General features: G+C 35.7%; 1 protein-coding gene across 1 annotated transcript in view; it reads right to left on the bottom strand.

The window, feature by feature from the left end:
• Positions 1-19,990, bottom strand: part of LOC115283435 (protein diaphanous homolog 2-like) — a 394,452-nt gene extending 374,462 nt beyond the window's left edge. The window contains exons 1-2 of the mRNA XM_029929670.1: positions 19,964-19,990; positions 19,631-19,808 (exon numbers count right to left, since the gene is read on the bottom strand). Of these exons, the coding sequence (XP_029785530.1) occupies positions 19,631-19,808; positions 19,964-19,990 (205 nt within the window). The remainder of the gene's footprint in view (positions 1-19,630; positions 19,809-19,963) is intronic.
• Between the last annotated feature and the right edge of the window lie 1,614 nt (positions 19,991-21,604).

Here is a 21,604-nt window from a genome sequence, read left to right as displayed (position 1 = left end):
GTTTTTATGTCATTATCACTGAAACATTTCAATAGTGCTAAAGGAACTTGTTACTAGAAACTTCTTGCACTTTTTTTTAAGTTTATTTTGAGAGACAGAAAGAGCATGAGTGTGGAGGCACAGAGAGAGAATCCCAAGCAGGCTCTGAACTGCCAGCACACAGCCTAACACAGTGCTGGAACCCACAAAACTGTGAGATCATGACCTGAGCCGAAACCAAGAGTTTGACACTTAACCGACTGAGCCACCCATACACCCCAAGAACTACTGGCACTTCTAACTACCATCAAGCTTCACCATAATTTCACAGGTGTTATTTAAAATTGCATTATATAAAACAGAAAGTCATATTATAATGAATATAATTAAAAATCATATATTTAAATACACGTGTACTTACTGTCTCAAAGAAGCACTAAAACAAAGTCACTGAAACTTACCTTGAATATATGACTATAAAAGGAACTAAGAAAAGCCCAAATTACCCTGAGACACTTAATAACCCTTCCTAACCCATTTGGATTATATCTGAATTTATGCTATGATATAGAACTTTATCAAAATTGTACTAATTTATGACTTATGACCTCATATATTCTTTATAATCTTTGAAAAATGAGTTTTCATCCCCCACCACTATCAAGTAGAAAAGGAAAAATGTAAAAATTCTACTGATCCTATCCAATAAGAAAATTCATATAGAAAAGTAAAAATAATAATGGTAACTATAATACTTTCCTCAAATGGCCATATTAAAAAATGTAGTGGTTACAGAGCTTGTATTGTGAAGCACACCTTAGGGTTAAAGGTTTCTGGCAATTAGGTTTGAGAAATATTATATTAAGCATGTTCCAAGAGATATACCAAGAATTTACTTGGAAATGACCTCAGGCAGCTCTAAGAAAATTGTTATAAGCAATAGTGGTATATCACTGTATACCCTGCTTCATGATAGGAACCTGGGACAGACCTCAAAGATACCCAGTTTTGCCAAGCACAAACAGTCACATTTAATATTAACCAGTAAAATTAGATCACCAACAAGTTCTTGCTACAAACTGATATTTTAGCTCTTGCTTACAACACAACCCAGAATAGCTATAACATGAGGCAACTTACAAGGTGGGTGAATACAGTGATTTAAGCAATGCTATACTTTAAGAGATTAAAACAAATTATATTGTGAGAGACAGCTTGGAATCTCTATAAGCAAAGACAAAGTTAAGAATTGGATGGAGAACAACACACTGATGGTTACCAGAGGGCAGGTGGGTGGGGAGATGATTTAAAAGGGTAGTGGGCATTAGGCGTACACTTGTAATGAGCACTGGCTGCTATATGGAAGTGCTGAATCCCTACACTGTATACCTGAAACTAATATTAAACTCTATGTTAACTAACTGGGGTTTAAGTAAAAACTTAGAAAGGAAACAAAAGTTCTAGCCATAAAAAAAGGAAGAATCAACTCCCAGACACATCATAATCAAACTGATAAAAACTACAATGAAAAATGTGACAGCAGCCACAGAAGGAAAACATGAAATGAAAAATTACATATAAAGAAGCAAGTAAGAGGAGTAAAGATGATGATCAGTAGGGAGTCCCTAAGCTTGTGTCATCCTTTGGACACAGCTAGATAAATATCAAATCATTCTGAACAAGAAATCAATCTGAAGACTGAAAGAACATACTGCAGAACCAGAGGGAGAAAAGAAGCCACACTCTGGAAGGTACAGAGACTTGATTCTGGGCAGAAAAGAACTGCAGGTGCTGCAGAAAGGAGGAAGGCTTGAAATCAAAGAAAGAAGGGGAGGGGAGAGGTAGAAAGTGGCACACAGGAGACTGCACAAGAGAAGCACTTCCTCAAAACCACTGGCTGGGAAAATGAGAGAAGCTGATTATCACAAGATTTTATAAGCAGAGGAGCCCCACATCTGAAGTTTTAGAAAGTTGCGCCACTGCTGTGTGGAGCCTGGCAGTCATGGCAGTGTTCCTGTGGCAAAGGAGGGCAGAGGCCCAGAAGCATAAAATGTGGTTTGATCCCCTGAGTCACACTGACATACACAGTATTCCTTTTTGGAGTGCATTTGGGAGAAGTGTCACAGCCTCTCAGGGGATAATAGAGCTGGTGGGTGCCAAAATGTCCCATCCATTAGCGTAAGAACAGAGAACTGCTGAGGACAGCAAACATGGATATGCTTTACCATAATCTCTGAAGCACTGCACCATCATTCATCTGCTTTTCTGGGACTAATCAATACAAGCTGCAGTGTGACAAGACCCTCTCCCAGATGATCAGTGACAGTCCACACTGCACTGGGTCCCTAAAATTTGGAATTTTGAAATCCAACCAGGCACCTGAGATAAAACACAGGAGTACTGTGCCACCTGACAGACAGATAGCTTGAAAACAAATACGGTGAAGGTAGGGATCTGATGAAAGCCAGGGACACAGGAGGAAAGATTGATCACTGCTCTGTTAGGGCTTCCTGAACAATAAAGGATGTGAACTCCCCATTCCAGGGACCAGAGGAGCAATGCCATTTCCCTTCCCCTTGCCCATCAACAGTGACAGACTTCAGTGAGCATGATACTCTATGTAGAAACCCAGAAGGACTCCACCAGAAAAAAATAACTAGAACTGATACATGAATTCAGTAAAGTCACAGAATACAAAATCAACATACAGAAATCTCTTGCATTTCCATTCACCAAAAATGAAGAAGCATAAAAATGAAATAAGGAATTGATCATTTTTATAATTGCACCAAAAACAGTAAGTCACCTAGGAATAAATCTACCCAAAGAGAAAAGATCTATACTGTAAAAACTGTAGAACACTTATAAAAGGAATTGAAGATGACATAAAGAAATAGTAAAACATCCCATCCTCATGGATGAGAAGAAAAATAGTGTTAAAATGTCTATACTATCCAAAGCATCTACACATTCAATGAAATCCCCATCAAAATACCAACAGCATTTTTCACAGAGGTAGAACAAACAATCTTAAAATTTGTATAGAATCACAGAAACCCCAGAGACAAAACAATTCTGAAGAAGAAAACCAAAGCTGGGGGCACCACTTTCTGCACTTCAAGCTATATTACAAAGCTGTAGTCATCAAAACAGTATCATAATGGCATCATAAAAAACAGACACATAAGTGGTGCAAAATAGAAAAAAAAAACAGAAATGGACTCACAAGTATGTGTTGAACTAATCTCCAAAGCAAAAACAAACAAACAAACAAACAAAAAAAACCTATCCAAAAAAATGATAATAATGGGCACAAACCATGAAGTGACACTTTTCCAAGAAAAACCTACAGATGGCTAGAGACACATGAAAAAATGTTTAACACCATTTATTATAAGGGAAATATAAATCAAAACCACAATGAGATATCACTGCACACCTCTCAGAGTGGCTAAAATTGACAACTAAGAAAACAACAGATGTTGGTGAGAATGCAGAGAAAGGGGAACACTCTTGCACTGCTGGTGGGAATTCAAACTGGTGCAACCACTCTGGAAAACAGTATGGACTTTCCTCAAAAAGTTAAAAATAGAAGTACTCTATTACTTGGCAATACAACTGTTTTTGTACCCAAAGGATACAAAACTACTGATTTGAGGGAGATACATGCACCCCGATGTTTACAGCAGCACTATCAACAATAGCAAAAGTATGGAAAAAGCCCAAATGTCCATCAACTGATGAATAAAGACGTTGTGGTATATATACACAATGGAATATTACTCAGCCATCAAAAGGAAAAATCTTGACCTTTGCAATGATGTGGATAAAGCTAAAGCATATTATTCTAAGTGAAATAAGTCTGACAGGGAAGACAAATACCATATGATTTCACACATGTGTGAAATTTAAGAAAAAAAAAGCAGATGAATATAGGAGAAGGGAGAAAAAAGAGAGAGGGAAGCATACCATAAGAGACTCTTAACTATAGTGAGCAAACTGAGTGATCCTGGAAAGGAGGTGGGTGGGGGATGAGCTAAATGGGTGATGGGTGTTGAGGAGGGTACTGGTTATGAATCACTAAATTATACATCTGAAACCAGTTTTACCATATATGTTAACTAATAGAATTTAAATAAAAACTTGAAATTAAAAACAGTAAGCAACCTTTTTAAAGGTCGCTTCCAAAGACACCAGAATTCTCATAAGAAAACAAAAATAAACATACAAAAGTTTTAGAAATTTTATTTTATTAATATTCTCTAACATCAATATATATTATGGTGATGAAGGCTAGTTTTTGTTTTATTTTTTTTTTTAAATTAAAGCTACCAAACAAAAATCCCTGTGTGATAGCAAAAGTTTTTACTGGTCTTTGAGATCAGCACTTAGATGGATACAAACATAAATAATGTGAAACTTCTGGAGTTTTTTTCTACTTATTGTAAAATCTTATCTCTGAAAAAAAATTGGATAGCTATTTTCAACAATTTACTTTGAGAAGAAATAGAAGCAACTTGCTTGAGGGATCATTACTACCGCATTGTGTAAACAGTAGCTATAGCCTCAGACTATTAAGAAAAAAAAAAGGTGTTCCATATCCTCATCTTTAAGAATAAACCTGCGCAGAGAGAGAATAAATTCCATCAATATAACAAATTCCTTACACAGTAAAGTACCCTATGGTGTACAGCACAGTGTATGGTATGATAATAACAAAAGCTGATTATCTATTTCTCCTAATTTTATGTGATTTTTTCATAAATACATTCTGATACTAAAATTAACATTCTAAAATAAAAGGTCAAGAATGTGTTAATTTGAAAACTTCAAAATGTTTTCACTTTCTACCAAACTGTATAAACTCATAGGCTAAGTGAGATGTTCTCCAAGACAAATGAGAATTTAACATTAAGAAAAACTGAGCATCAATTTTTCATGAATTAGACACTGGTGAGTTTGTATTTCATGAAAAGAAATATTAAATGTTGATTTCACATTTGGTGAACTGTCCCACCTACTGATCCAAATGAAAACAGAAGAAATTCATCACCAGCATATTGAAAGCTTGTGTTTATTTCAAGACATACCTTTTTACCAGTATTCTAGTCTGAGTATGATAATATCTTCCTAATATATGACATTAATAGTAGATCCTGACATAATTATTTTACTTAGCTCTAAAAAAAAGTTCTGAATATCCTTTTAAGACATTCCTAGCAACATAACTATTTAAATATAGTTTGCTCAGATCTACAAAAAGCATACCTGAATTGATCAATATATACTTTCAGTGTATAAATCTGAACTTAAGAGACTCCAGGTACAGCTATTAATTTTCTCTTACAAAGATCATCTGCTGCAAAATGCTAAATAAAGAGGCTTTTTCAAAAGGAGATTTTTACGCAGTATTTGCTTTAGTGGAGGAAGATGCGTTACAAAGCTAAACCATATAAAGAATGACATGTTAACATGTATATAGATACATATGTGCCTGTGAATCATAAATCACAGATTGAAAAAATTAAATATAAAGAAAAAAAGTAAATTTGACATAAAGTCAGCATATTGCATGCTATCTGTTACTATCAGATGTTTAAGGATTACCCGAAGCCAGGTCACTTAAAGATCAATGGTTGTATGTGTATAGGAAAGAAAATATGGAAATTATTGAATTCAGTCACCAAAAGCTGAAACAGCGGAAGATTTATAGAGGGCAGCACATTTACACAATAAAAAAAATGGCATTATCATCAAAGTGCCATTTTAAAAATAATGTTCCTTAAAAATGCTTACTAGTTCACATATAAAATTGGTATTAGAGAATATGTTAAGCTAAATATGGTAAATTTTGATGACTTGAAGCCACTTTATATAATGCAATTTCTGTGTAACTTTTGAAACCTCTATAGAGATATAAACATGGCTGGAAATTAAGAAGGACACACTAATTCTTCAGAAAGGCTCGACTTTACACTGAACACATTTTCTCTTCCTCATTCAAGAAGCCTTTCCCTCCTCTTCACTTGTTTTTCTGTAGAATCCTTTATTCCACGAATTCAGTATTGATATTGCCTATTTGTTGAACTCAATGTATATTTAGAAACAAGACTCAGATTGCTAGTGCCAGCAAAAGTCATGAGACCACCTTGAAGACATGAGGAATGCAACTGGCAGCATGTACCAGACTCCTATCAAAACTGCCAAGATCCTGTATTTTCCTATAAAAGCCCTCAGTCTTATACCCTGAGCAGGCTTGCAGCCTTGGAAGTGTTAGCCTACTGCAACGTCTTTTGCCTGGCAAAGCAAAAAAATTATTGTTCCTCTTTCTCCCCAAACTCTTTGTGTTATATTTTGGCTCTGGAGCACAGAAGTTCTTTTTTGACAACACTTTCATCTTATTTATATTAATTTAAAACAATTAAAATTGTTCTTTATCCCCATTGTTCTTGAAATATGTTTTTAATGTGATCACAATCTCATTATTAAAGAGGATGGATTATATATCTTATTTTAAAAACAAAATCAATTACTTTGAGTATGAATTTCTCCGATATACAAAAAAAACCAAGCCAAATATAAAAGTAGAATATATTCTGAATTCATACCATTGCTTCAAGTTTATCTAGTAAATCAAAATAAAAACAAGTAAATAATAGTACTCAATACTCAGCACTTACTATGGACTACATCACTACTCTAAACATTTTCTTTTAACTTTCATGAAAACCCTAAAAGGTTAATATCATGATCCTTCTTATTTTACAGATTAGTAAAGTGAAATATAAGAGGTTACATAACCTGTTGAAAGTCACTTACCTAGCAAGGGGAAGTGCTACGTTCCAACCAAGTGTTCTGACTCCAAAATTGATTCCCTTTACATGCTACACTGGAGATACAGAATCTCCTACCACTGTGAAAAAGCTAATAGTATCTAATATAAAAAAAAACACCCAAGTATTTTTAACAGACCACTGTCGGTAACTAGTTCTCAATAGAAAGCTATGGAATCCATCTGTTCAAGTTCAAGTTGTTGAAAGGGTGGGTGCTCAGGGTTTATAACAAGATTTTTTAAAAGGTAAAAATATGATGTTTCATGAAGGAGAAGGGGAAATAAGTGTGAGGTATAGTAGAGGGAAAGAAAAGTACCCAATAAAAGTAAAAACTCTGGAAATCTGAAACAAAAATAGAAGAATTTTTAAAAAGAAAATAAAAATACTCTAAGAAGCAGAGTCAAGAAACAAATTGTACTCCAACTTTAAACCCCAACACCAGATTGCTCAGAACATACAACCTGACCGAAACTGCTAATTTTTCACATAAATGTCCTCCAAATTATTTTCTATTTTCTTTCTTTCTATTACCAAATATTAATCACTATTACTATTCTTACTTCTCTACCTCTTTTCCTTCCTTTACCATTAACCATGGCTGCTTCCTCTCAGTGACAATTTTAGAAAGCTCACCTTTCAAAATCTACACTTTTTAGTTGCCTAAAAGTCAACTTTAATTATATACATGGCTGCAAACTGAAAGTAAACACAGTAAAAATGGAAATAGTGCACTATCACAAAAAGGCCGTTTCTTGTTTCTCCATCATCAGAGTCATTTTCCATTTCCCGAGGCTTATTAGCCAGTTGGTCCTTTGGCTCCATAGTCAATACTCAAGATCCTTTAAGATATGCTTCTTTGTTTCTATGTCCACTGCTATCCCCATAGTTTATAAGGTTTCATTACCTTCCCCCTTGGCTGCTAAAGCAGTCACATAACTTATGTCCCTGCCCAAACCCTCTCCCTCTCCACTGTCCATGTCTAGTTACCAGACCAGCTTGTCTCAGACATCAACCCACAAGATCCACCTAGGTTTCCTAATGCTGGCCAGATACAGCCTAACCTCTAGAAGTTGTTTTCGAGGAACAATGTAAGCAGTTCTCCCATCCTCATTTCCATTTGCCACCTCCCTTAAATGCATTTCTCACTAGTCCTTAAAATGTACATTTCTTAATTCAGTCAAACTGACTAAATTATATCCTTCTATCCAGTATAATCTTTGGAAAGCCCTCACCTCTGTGCCTTTAAAAGTATACAACTTAAAATATAAAGATTTTCAAGATTTACTTAGCTGTGGGACTGTAAACAATTTGACATTTATTGAATGTCTACTCTAGCAAAAAACTGTGCTAGGCAAATTTTCATCACAGTAGTGCAAAGTAGGTATTAACAAACAATTTTATCCCTAAGAACTGTGAACAGTGAGGTTAAGCTATTTTTCCAAGTGCACAGAGCAGATTCTAAGTCCAAAATTTTTGCTAACAACATTTCCTATTCTTTTTCTCTGTCTATCCCATCTCTCAACTTGACCAGAAGCCACAAATAATCTTGCCACCCCTCTAAACTCTGCCAAGTCTTTTCCTTGCTATCGGTGCTGTTGCCTGCTGATGCTAAAAGCTTCAGAAATCCAGGCTAATTCAGTCACTTAGAAAGGAAGGTGTTTCAGCCTATAATTTATTTAATGTCAGCACTTGGGCCCTAATTACTAAGACAGGGTAGGCGCACTGACAAGTGTACAAAGTGACAGCTGACAGCAAGGGAGAAGACAAAATATCTATAAAAAGCAGACACAGAAACTGTTAAATGACAGCAGACTGGGGTCATGAACCTCCCTTGGTATTCTCTCTGTGCATTCCTCTCCAACTAAACACTGACAAGGAAGAACAGAGCAGCTGTCCACCCCTTTTCTCAACAACTATTTTCTCTTCACTAACCATATGAAGAATAAGGGAGAGCTTTACTCCAGTCCCTTCCAGCTTTTCTGTTTATTCCATAATTGCTTTTCTTTGTAAAGATGCCCATATGAAAGACAAAGGCAATTTTCAGCTCTCAGCAATTGTTAAAAAATTTCAGGAGGTTTCCTAAGGAGTCTTTTTAAAGCATTATCCTGTTCTTTCAAACTACTTTTTGGCAGAGAACTCTTACTCCTTCTTCAAGGGCTAAGGTCTCTTATGCTCTCGTTAAACACCCAAGGAATATGTGTAAGGAAATGCACAGCCACCCTAGAAGGTGGTGGCATTATCCCTGTTTTATAGCTGAGGCAGCTAAGATTCCAGGTTTCCAAGGTCACACATACCGTATGTTTTGTCTAACTTCATGTTCTTTCCAACAATATAAGGTCTTCTCGAAGAACTTCTGTTTCTTATTGTTTGAAGATACTAGATTCCACAGCTATTAAGTGCTTTCTTTAGCCCATCTTGTTAGTCTTATTTACTATTCGTAACTCAATTGACATAGTCCTGAGCATCAAAGAAGACTGTTAATTTGTGGGACATTACACAGTGTGTAAATCCATATTTTTGCACTAAATCTGGTGGTTTCCTCACAATTTTAAGCTGCCTCCAGAACCTTAAAAATATCTCCAGCATAGCATATATCATTTTCCTCTATAACTATTTATGAGTTGTCTTACAAAAGTTCTAGAGTATGAAATCCTCATGATGAAAGACTGTATTATATTGAATATATTTTTATTCCCACTGTAATATATGAGATGACTCAGTGCATGAAATTTATATGTGAACAAAGGACTCAGATGAAGATTGGCCTCAAACCTCAGTTCCACCATTTCCATGAGGGCTTAGGGGAGTTTTTGAATCACCTGGAGATTCACATTTTTTAAAAATTAGGGTTTGTTAATAGCATCTACTTCAGAGTGTTGGGAGGATTAAATGAGAAAATGCATTTGACACATGTGGCACAGTATCTAGCATGGAGTAATCCCTCAATAAATATTAGTGATTATTATTCTTGTTATCATAGAGGTTGCATTCACCTCAGAAACTACATCTTTCAGCGCTACAGCTGTCTGCCCTATAAAGCTTTCCCAGATGAGGCACAGTTGAGAATATCTTCCTCATGTTCCTTGTGCATCTGAATCCACACCACCACTACTAGGATGATGACAACTACTACTGCTGCTAATGTTACAACAACTACTACACAAAATGGCTGGTGGTTATCTGCTTTGATGTCTGTCTCCCATGCTGCAAGAATCATTTCCCTGAGCAGGAACCATCATATTCAATTTTGTAACCATCATCATCTAAAAGTGCCTTAACATGCTTGCACAAATCCCTTTGCATGAAATACCATTTACTATCATCTCTATCTGGAAAATCCCTTATTCTTTGAAAGCAAAATTATTACTTCCAATGGTGAGGCCTTGATAACTGTCTCAGACAAAGTTATAATGCCCAGATTACTTTTTTCACACCTTGACTGTAGTACTTACCAAGCTATAGTATAATTTATACATTCATCTACATGCCTGTCTCCCTAACTAGGCTGTAAACTCTTCTATGTCAAGAATCCTACTTTATTCATTGTTTTAGGTACAGCCCAAGCAGAAAATAACATAAGGCAGATACCCAAGAACTATTTGAATGCACTGCTGTTGAAAAAATAAAGCAAAATTAACTAATGCATTTGCTAAATGGAATTTTAAGTATTGTGAAGCAAATTGTCACCTTTTATGAACTGTTATGACTACTATAATTAATGTACAGAAGGGTATTTTGAGAGGAATTCACATCCTCATGTGTTTGAAGGTTTAACAGGAAAGTATATATGTAGGCAGATATTTAGAGTTAAAGCAAATAGGATTTGTCTTCTTATTTTGTGTTGCTTGGAAAACAGAACCATTTAAAAAACTTCAGTGTAATCATAAATAATATTCCACAGGAGTAGATTTCAAAAAGAGATAAAGATTTAGATCACTTTCTCCTTGAGTAAAAGTTTTACAGGTTAGAAAGTAGGCTGGAGATCGGAAACAAAGGGGGAAGGAAAATGTAGAAACAAAGATAAAGACTGGATATAGGTATGGTTTGCATTTAAAAACTAAAATGGGAAAGATCTATAAGTCATCTAAAATTTGGACTGAAAAGCTTTCTGGCTTTGTTCTAAGACTCTTCACCCTGAAAATTTTCATAAATGCTAAATTTATACCAATGAAGATAATGCCCTATGTTATTTGCCTTTGAGAAAATAATTCTCTATTTCCTTCTTCCATTTCTTAGTGATTTGAGAGCAAATAAAATGAAAAATTGAAAAGTTAAGGAAACTTCAAAACACTATTTTTGTCCCATCTCATAGTTATACACTGAAAAGTGTTCAGTCTGATACAGTGAGTTAAAACAATAAAGGGGAGGATATTTTGACCTTGAACTAACATTCAGCAATTAAAATCTTCTATGGAATCAATATAGTCATGTTTTAGGAGAATGTCAATTTTATCTGCTGGCTTTATTCACATAAGGATTTGCAACAACTGTGAATGAAACTGTGGCTTTGTATGCAGATATTTTGATTATCCTTACTACAGTCTGCACAGGGGCAGGCTGCATGACACTAATGCAAATATACACGGATTCATTACAAGTTATCACTTCTTTTCATTGAAAAGTAAAGATAATGGATAAAATTTTTAATAATGCACTCAAGCTTAGATATATAAAAACATGCAATGCTTAAATACACAGAGTTAAGCCAATGTGCAAATGAGCAGTTAAGACTATAGATACATGGATTAGGTTTGACCTACTGAGTGACAACAGACTCTCAGCCTGTGAGACTAATACACATTCGTGGATTAATGCCTTGAATTATCAAGACAGTATTTGTTCATCAGCCTTTCTTGTTAAAGAAAAGTTAATTATATGTGTAAAGCATTTCTCTCTCTCTGATACTGGGATGTTCATTCTGATTTCAAGAAAAAAACTAAACCTGCATAAAATATTATACCTAATTTGGAAAATCAACATTCTTCCAAGTGCAGAGCTACTTAAACACATAGCCAAATAGGACTACTTTTGCCAAATAAAGTAGGAAAAAAAACCAAGGCTACAGGTGCAATCTTAATTGCCTAAAATTTCTAGACCTGCTCCCATTTTCAGTGCTAATAATAAGGGCTATGAAGGAAACAATCAACAAAACTGAACACAACCAATGGAATGGGAGAAGATATTTGCCAATGACATATCAGATAAAGGGTTAGTATTCAAAAATTTATAAAGAACTTATCAAACACAACAACCCAAAAGGCAAAAAATCCAGGGAAGAAATGGGCAGGACATGAGTATACACTTTCCAAAGAAGATATCCAAATGACTAAAAGACACATGAAAAGATGCTCAACATCTTTTGATACAAATCAAAACCAAAATGAGATAACACTTCACACCTGTCAGCATGGCTAAAATTAACACCTCAGGAAACAACAGATGTTAGTGAGGATGTACAGAAAGGAGAGCACATTTGCACTGCTGGTGGGAATTCAAACTAATGCAGCCACTCTGGAAGACAGTTGGAGGTTCCTCAAAAAATGAAAAACAGAACTACCCTATAATCCAGCAATTTACTAGGTATTTATCCAAAGATACAAAAATGCTAATTCAAAGAGGCACATGCACCTGAATGTTTAGAGTAGTACTATCAACATTAGACAAATTATGGAAAGAGCCCAAATGTCCATCAACTGATGCATGGATAAAGAAGATATGGAATATTATTTGGAGATCAAAAATAATGAAATTGGGCCATTTACAACAACATGGATAGAACTAAAGTGTATCATGCTAAGCGAAATAAGTCAATCAGAGAAAGACAAATACCTTATGATTTCACTCACATATGGATATTAATAAACAAAATAGATGAGAGCATAGGAGAAGGCAAGGAAAAAGAAGATAAAAACAGAGAGGGAGACAAACCATAAGAGACTGAAATACAGAGAACAAACTGAGGGTTGAGGGAAGGGAGGTGAGTGAGGGAATGAGTTAAATGGGTGATGGGCATTGAGGAGGGCACTTGTTCAGAGGAGCACTGGGTGTTGTATATAAGTAATGAATCACTGGGTTCTACTCCTGAAACCAATACTACACTGTATGTTAACTAACTTGAATTTAAATAAATGCTTTTTTTAAAAGTACCATATATTAACTCTGTGAAATAATACAGTGTAGAAAGGGTATCTTTCAATAAAATCTTCTTTCAGTGTGTGTTAAAAAAAAATAAAGTTCCAGTTAGTATGCTATTAACTAAAATACATACATACATACATACATACATACATACATACATAAAAGTTAAGGAAAGGTAAAGACTTCAACATTGATACACTCCATACTAACAGAAAATATTGGCTTGGGGTTTTAAGGGATCATAAATCTCCCCAATTCCTGCATTTGTCTAGTTTTGTATTATAAGCTAAGTTTAAAAGAAATATGTATGCCCTGAACATTTCCCAACTGAGGAAGTTAGTCAGAAAATAACTTGAACTGAACACCCAGTGGTTTTGTGAAGGGCACAAAGTAAAGTAGATGACATGTTTCCTACTCTCAGGAAGATAGAAACAGGTTAAGGATACCAAAGACCGCATTTGAAAGTAATTCAAGAGCATTTAGAAAGCAAAAGGCACACCTTAATAAAATGCATATTAAGAAAATGAAAGGCTCCACTCAGGCATAGTTAACCCTCCTCAGTATTCTCAAAGCTAGTATCAAGAATAATTAGAAGTAGTAAACAAGATTGTGAAGGAAGTAAGTTCTAAGATTACTTGAGTCAGAGACAACAAGTATTTCATTTGTGGAAATGGTACATAACAGGAACAGGAGCAGAGCATATAATTGTAGGGCCCTAGGGCAGACCAACCAAAGATGGGCCACTTTGGAATGAAAATTACATTGAGTTAAAAACAATCAAAACCCAGTAGATTCAGGAAAAACTCTTTATCATCCCCCTCAACTGCCTGACTGTATGAAGAAGTGAGCTATTAATAAGATTCCTCTTTACCTAAGAAACTTATGTGCATAGGAGGACAACCTTTGTTTTCCAAATATCTCCTCTAACCTTCCTATTAATGGTCTCCCGCCCCTTTTCATCCCACACTCCTAGCCCTCCTTAGCTCAGGATGTCAAATAAGCTTCTTGTTCCCTATCTTTGGAATTGAGCATCTGTTTAGATTCCCTGTATGTATGAAATTAGATTTTATTTTCTTTTACTTATCTGTATCATGTCAAGTTGATTCTTAGTGCATCTAGAGGACCTTGGCAGACAGAAGAAATTCCTCCTCTTCAAAAATGCATAAATTTAAAATATTTCTCCAAATACAGTTGATAGTGCAGGGATTAGGGGTGCCCCCCTTTACTCCCTACACAGGTAAAATCTATGTATAGCAATTGACTCCCCAAAACCATAACTACCAAAAGCCTACTTTTGACCAGAAAGAAGTCTTACTGATAAAATAGTCAACACATATGTTGTATAAGTATTATATACAGCACTAAGGGAAAGAAAATATATTTATAGTACTGTACTGCAAGCAATTTGCACATAATTGGACCCACACAATTCAAACTTGTGTTGTTCAAGGGTAAACTGTACTATATCAACAGTACAGGAGTAGACATATTGTTCAAGGGTTAACAGCCATACTTATATCAGACAAACTAGACTTTAAAACAATGAGTGTAACGAGAGATGAAGGAGGCATTATATCATAATTAAGGGGTCTATCCATCAAGAAAGGTCAACAATTGTAAATATTTACAATTTACAATGTGGAGCCCCCAAATATAAAAATCAATTAATCACAAACAAACAAACTTTACTGATAATAATACTGTAATTGTAAATGACTTTAATGATCCACTTACAAAAATGGACAGATCATCTAGGAAGCAAATCAATAGGGAAACAACAGCTCTGAATGACACATTGGACCAGATGGACGTAACAGATATATTCAGAACTTTTCATCCTACAACAGCAGAATACCCATTCTTTTTGACTGCACATGGAACATTCTCCTGTTTCTGTCCTGTTGATATAGTATAGTTTACCCCTATCACACCCCAAAATCTTAATTTCTCTTTGGCTGAAGATGGTATTTAAGGTGGTGGCTTGGGCCAAAGGGGTTATCTCCCCAGGTAAAGTGAGGTATACATGTTTATAAATTTATTTAATTTTCTATTAATCATTTATTTTCAAAAAAAATTTTTATGGTTTTTTATTTTTGAGAGAGAGACAGACAGAGTGTGAGTGGGGAAGGTGCAGAGACAGAGGGAGACATGGAGACTGAAGCAGGCTCCAGGTTCTAAACTGTCAGCATTGAACCCAAAGCAGAGCTTGAACTCACAAACCATGAGATCATGACCTGAGCCAAAGTTGGACGCTTAACTGACTGAGATAACCTGGTGCCCCTCCTATTATTCTTGTATTAAAGGGATCTTAGGCAAAAACTTAGGAGGCTAGAAGAAAGATTATTTTTCCTCACCTATACCATATACCCATTACATGTCAGTATTAGGGCTTTAGAATAACAGTTATTATAAGCATCTGCTTAAAGATGGTAAAGGTGAAAAAAAGAACACATTTCCACAGAACAACAAAAATCCTTGTTTAGGTGGCAGGTAACAAAGTTGATTGTTCACCAAATATACTGCATGACTGGATGATAGGTAGGTTTTAGATCAGAAAATAATAAAAATGTTCCTGCTTTTCTTTATTACCTTTGTTTTGTGACTTTATAGTTTGAAATATGACTTTGTAAATCAAATTGTGGGTGTCTAAGTTCAGGAATGAATATCAAAAATACATAATGGTCAACCTAACTACCAATGATCTTAAAGTATCCACACAATTACGTCTCATCCAAATGCAAAGCATATATACATAGTCATTGAGAATGATAATAATTACAGCAATTTAATATAAAGATCTATTAAATAAGAATTGTAAGTATGACCACTAAATTTTGATACCTAACACACACTCTAAGGTAGTATTTAATGAACAGGTGGTTGTTACTAAGAAAAACAGTGAGGAAAATATGGTCTTATCAATTAGACAATTTCTTAAAAAATGTGACAGTATTTTCAGTGAGAATTCAGCCATCTAGTTAACTTATGTCAACATTTTACTGACAAAAATGCCCTAATAGAACCCTTGACCTTCAATAAAGAGTTTAAATGTATCAAGCACAAATCATTAATGATTTTTAAAAAAGCACACAATAGCAATTTTGACATTTTACAAGGTCATTTTTCAGAAGCATAAATGGATAAAGGTTTCATTATGTAAAATCACTAATATAACTTATTAAATTGTAAAAACATTAAAATTAATAAGGTCAATCATAGTTCATCTTTTCTTTGCTAGCATTAAAAACTGTCACAAAAATAATTAAAATAAAAAATGATAATTTCTACATTTCTGTTCATCATATTCCATTGTGATTGAAGTCAAAATGAGCTTGTAACTTAAGATGGCACTTCATAGAAATCTAGAGAATAAGTACAATAGAAAAAAGTTAATAATTGGTAGTTTTAAGCCTTTCTCCTTTTCTGAGGAGAGTTACTTATATATGACTATCTGCTTTAAGTTTGAATTTTATAAGGATGCCCAACTTTTACAATTTTTTACTAACTAAAATCCTAGACTCAGAAAACATACTCTTCAGTCATTAACTGTCTTACCAATATAAAAACATATTCAAATAATCTTTAAAGAAGGCTAAGCCAGCATATTTCATTCATTTGTCAATTGTTTCCTTTACAAACTATGAGGTATATGTTTATAACTATAATGAATTATCCATTAACAAAAATTGCCAATTTCCCATAACAAGTCAGTCCCAATTTTATTTCAAAATGTGGCTGAAAATATCCAGCACTTAATTTCTACCATTATTCTATATAATCAAATCAGTCATATCTTCCTGAAATATTTTCTTCTCTTGGCTTTTATGATGGCACATTTTCTTCATTTTGCTACTTCTTTTGTTGGCATTTCATTCACAGACTCTTCTATTGGCCTTTGAAATGTTGGTTTTGTTCAGGGATTAGCCCTTGACTATCTTTTTTGTTTCTGTCTCACAATCCTTCTTTATGTAATTTTATTCATTTTCATAGTATTAAATCCCATATGCATGCTCATGAAGTCCCAAGCTCTCCTTCATACCCAGGTATTTGTCTGAGCTCCAATTTTCTACATGCAGCTCCCTATAGGACATAGACACTAACCTCTCCAATAGCTCAATCTTAGTAGGTCTGAAATCTAACTTGATTTTCCCATTCTTCCCCATCTCAGTAAGTAGCACCATCATCCATCACATGAGAATCATGTGATGATTCTATTTTCCCCCTTCTTCTCTGTCTCTCACCTCCCCATGTTAGAGGTCATTAATAATAACCAATTTCACTTTCTAAATATTTAGCTCACTCCTTTATATCTCCACTGCCACTACCCTAGTTCAAGCCATGAAAATCTCTAGACTATTATTAAATAGCCTCCTAAATGTTTTCCCATCAATCTTTCATCTTCCTACAGAAAGTGATCATTGAAAAATGCAATCTGACCATATTGTTCCAAACCCCTAATTTAAAAGTTCATTAACGTTTAATCACAGGTCATACTAAAAAGGTCCTATACTAGTTGACTACCATCTGTCATCTCCCTCCTGTCCTTCATACCACATTCTGCAAGAAAATATTTTATATGTTTCACCTGAACATGTGTGGTTTTGTCATATCTACCCTTGTTCATACAGCTTCATCTGCCTTGAGTGCCCTTCCATTTTTTGGAAAACATCTACATATAACTCAAGGTATATGTTTTTTCTCTGAAAACATCTGGATTCATTTTTATTATTCTTCAATAATATTATTCTTTCATGTTTCTTTATAGCAGTTATCCCATTGTGGTAGAGTAATTATTTTATTTAGAGCAGATACTTTATGTATCTACTTCTCTTTTGAAAAATAATGAGTTCCTCGAGGACATAAAACATCTTATTTATCTTAGTATATCTAACTGCCAAGAACATGATAGCCTGAGAAGGCCTACTGCCCTTCTTTACCAGTTAACTTATATACTATATATGAGGAGGTGCTTCTTCCACTCACATGTCTCGAGTCTTGTCACATACTGGTGTGTTATCAATGCCAAATAAAATTCAAACAGTTTTTATTTTTATAAGTACTTTATAGAAACATGAAAACCAGTCACTAAAAAACAGATTCCATGTTTTCTCTATCATAAAGTCAATCTAACCTACTTGCATTGCATTGTGACTTAAGAGATAAGGAACATAACAGAGCTGCACCCAACACTGCAGGAATAACAGCACAGCACCTTGTATTCAACCATGGAAGCAGTCATGAATGACATGGACATTGTTCATTAACTGAATTTTGTCAAGCAAGCATGTACCACAGATCTTCTTCCCAGCAGCTTCGCAACTAGGAGTAATTATCTAGACCTTTCTGATTCTCCATTTACTAAAAGTCCCAGTGTTTTGTCCTTATACTACCTTACACATAAGTCTCCCTCATTAGTCCTGTTTATATGCATTAGTCATATCACTAATTCAGTCTCATTCCCTAATGTGTAACCTGCTGAGCATCACACACGTTTTCCAATCGGTACAGATAATGCAAGGCTGCCTGAGTGGCACAGTTGGTTAAGCCTCTGACTTCAGCTCATATTATGATCTCACAGTTTGTGGGTTCAAGCCCCACATCAGGCTCTGTGCTGACAGCTCAGAGCCTGGAGCCTGCTTCAGATTCTGTCTCTTTCTCTCTCTGTACCAACCCTACTCATGCTGTTTCTCTCTACCTCTCAAAAATGAGTGAAAACATTAAAGAAAAAAAATGCAAAGCAAAACCAGATTGCCTAATAACACAAAAACACTAATAAAACCATAAATAAAAGGAACAAGAAGTGGCAGAAAGAGGATGGGCAGGTTGTTCTGTACCCTGCTCATACCCTAAAAGAAAAAGAAACATGGTGGTCTCAGATATGACATGCTTACTACTATAAAATGTCATCTGTTGTTTGAATTTTGTCAGAAAGGTTCTGTTCAAAATTTCTTTCCCAGAATACTTTCTATCAGGAGCAAGTAGCAAAGGAATATGACAGATAGCATGGCTTGTGTCAAAAAGAAAGTACAGATCCTTGTATACTGTATGCTTTTTTATCTTAGTTACCATTGTTCTTTAGTCCATTGCCTTTTCACATTTCTATTGAAGTTTAATGCCAATTAACCAGTTGAAATACCATCATCTAAAGCCCTTCTTATTTATGAGGTCCAAATAGATCCACCTCCCTAAAATCACCATATTAACATTTCAAGCTAAACAGTGGTCTAGCAGTACGCACATCAAGAATATTCCCCTAGGGAGGAGCCAAGATGGCGGAGAAGAATGGAGCTCTGTAAACTTCGTCCTCCCCATCTATCAAATTGAGAAGGACATTACTCTTATCTGCAAGAGTGGAAGGAGAAAATACAGACTCCAGAAAGAAGACCTCAAAGATGCCTGAGTGAGTGAGTGCGAACTGGGGAGATTGGAAAACGGGCCAGCCTGAGAGGGGCAGACGATGTGAGAGCCCCGGTCCAACAAAGATAAAGCTTGTGAAGCCCCTGAGAGACAAAGAAAAGAGAAATAGAACCTGAACACGCTCATGGTACTGTCTCTAGAGAAGAGATAAAGAAAAGTTAACCTGGTAGCAAGAAAAAAACTCTCACTCCATATATAACCGCTGGGGAGTGTGAATCTTGGCTGGCACCAAGAGAAATGGCTCCCTCCTCCTACGCAATCACAGCAGGAAGTTGGCAACTGCAGCAGCAGCCGCTTCGGGGTGCACACTTCAGCTGCAGCTGCTGGAGCATGCACCTCGTTTCCGGCAGCCCACAGAATCCTGACAGCTCCACTGGGAGCAGCAGCACGAATCCTGGCTGGTATCAAGAGAAACTTCTCCTTCCCGCTACCTGGTCCCGGCTAAGAAGCCAGCCACCAAAATGAGTACATCTTATCTGCTGTAGCATAAAGTGGCATGGACAAGGATTCTGAAGTGAGGCAGGCCTGGAAAATACAGCTTAGACTGCCCGCTGCACCAGGTGATCAGACTCATAAGAGGGGCTTGCAGCACTTACTTCAAGTGGAGCGTGGGGCACCGCCATTCTACTCTCCACAACCACCAAGGTGGGGCCTCTGAGAGCAGCCCCAGAGACCTACCAACACCAAACCGCGCCTATCCACAGGGGCAGCTGCTGCTTTTTTGTACTTATTTTTCATTATTATTACAGTTTTTATTTTTTTATTTTTCTTTAATTATTATACATTATTGTCCTTTTTCCTATCTCCCTCTTTTATTTTCTCCTCCCAAGCAGATATATTCTCCCTTTTATCATCCTTATCTCTCCTCACTACTGGTTATAAACTTTTAGACTTTCCTTTGTTCTTTGTTGTCTCCGACCCATTTATTTTACTCTTCTTTTCTTGTCTTCTCTTTCCTCTCCCTTACTTTTCGTCTTATCCATTCCCCCTTTTAATTCTTTTGTTTGTTGGATTTGCCTATGCATTTGCGAGCTTCAATTCCCTGTGTGTTTGTCTGTCAGTTTTCAGGGCTACCCCAAGAAATAAGCCAAACTACGCATGACAGGGAGTCCCAAATATCGCTGAGTAGAGAAATAAAATAATCAAGGGCAAAACAAGAGAAACTGAGAGACATCATTAAGAGAACATTTCATGAAATAACAGGCCCTGGACAGTCAGTAAGCCTCCTTTAACAGAGCAATACTAACAGGTGCACAGTGCAAAATAAGCTTTTAAAATGGACAAAAGACAGAGAGGTAGCCAGAAGGATAAAATAAAATAACTCTCCCCTAAAGAACTTCCAGGAAGAAGTCACAGCCACAGAACTGCTCAAAACAGACATAAGCAATAAAACTGAACAAGAATTTAGAACAATTGTCATAAAATTAATCTTGGAGATTGAAAAAAGTATCAGAGATGCCACTAATACAATGCCTAAGGACTCATAAATAGCAGTGAGGAGTTTAAAAAGGCTATAAATGAGAGGAATAATAAAATGGAGGTGGCTACCTCAAGGACTGAAGAGGCAGAGATAGAATAGTTGAGATAGTTGAGTTAGAAGACACACTTATACCAAAAGAGGAAGCTGAGGAAAAAAAAAAGAGAAATTGATCCAGTAGTAGGAAAGGAGAATTCGAGACCTGAGTGATACAATCGAACTAACAACATCAGTATCATAAGAATTCCTGAAGAGGAAGACAGAGAGAGAGGTCTTGAAGGGGTACAAGAAAAATTATAACTGAGAATTTCCGAATCTGGGGAAAAATAGACATTCAAATTTAAGAGGCACAAAGAACCCCCTTAAGACGTAACTTGAAGCGAACTTTGACACGTAATATCATAGTGAAACTGGAAAATTATAAAGATAAGGATAGAATTCTGAAAGCAGCCAAGGATAAAAGGCATCTAACATACAAACGAAAACCTATCAGAGTGGTTACAGACCTATCTAATGAAACTTTGCAGGCCAGGAAGGAATGATAGGAAATCTTCAATGTGATGAACAGAAAAAATATGCAGCCAAGATTTCTGTTTCCAAAAGTCTGTTATTCAAAACAGATGGAGAGAAAAAGGTGTTCCCAAATAAACAAAAATTGAGAGAATTCATCACCACCAAACGAGGTCTATAAGAAATCCTAAGAGGGATTCTATGAGTGAAATGTTGCAAAGAATAAAAGGTACCAGAGACAACACTACAA

The sequence above is a fragment of the Suricata suricatta genome, chromosome X, assembly GCF_006229205.1.
Source record: "Suricata suricatta isolate VVHF042 chromosome X, meerkat_22Aug2017_6uvM2_HiC, whole genome shotgun sequence".
Classification (NCBI taxonomy): domain Eukaryota; kingdom Metazoa; phylum Chordata; class Mammalia; order Carnivora; family Herpestidae; genus Suricata; species Suricata suricatta.
The sequence above is the reverse complement of the archived record's forward strand: the minus strand, read 5'-3'. Positions and strand labels throughout refer to the sequence as shown.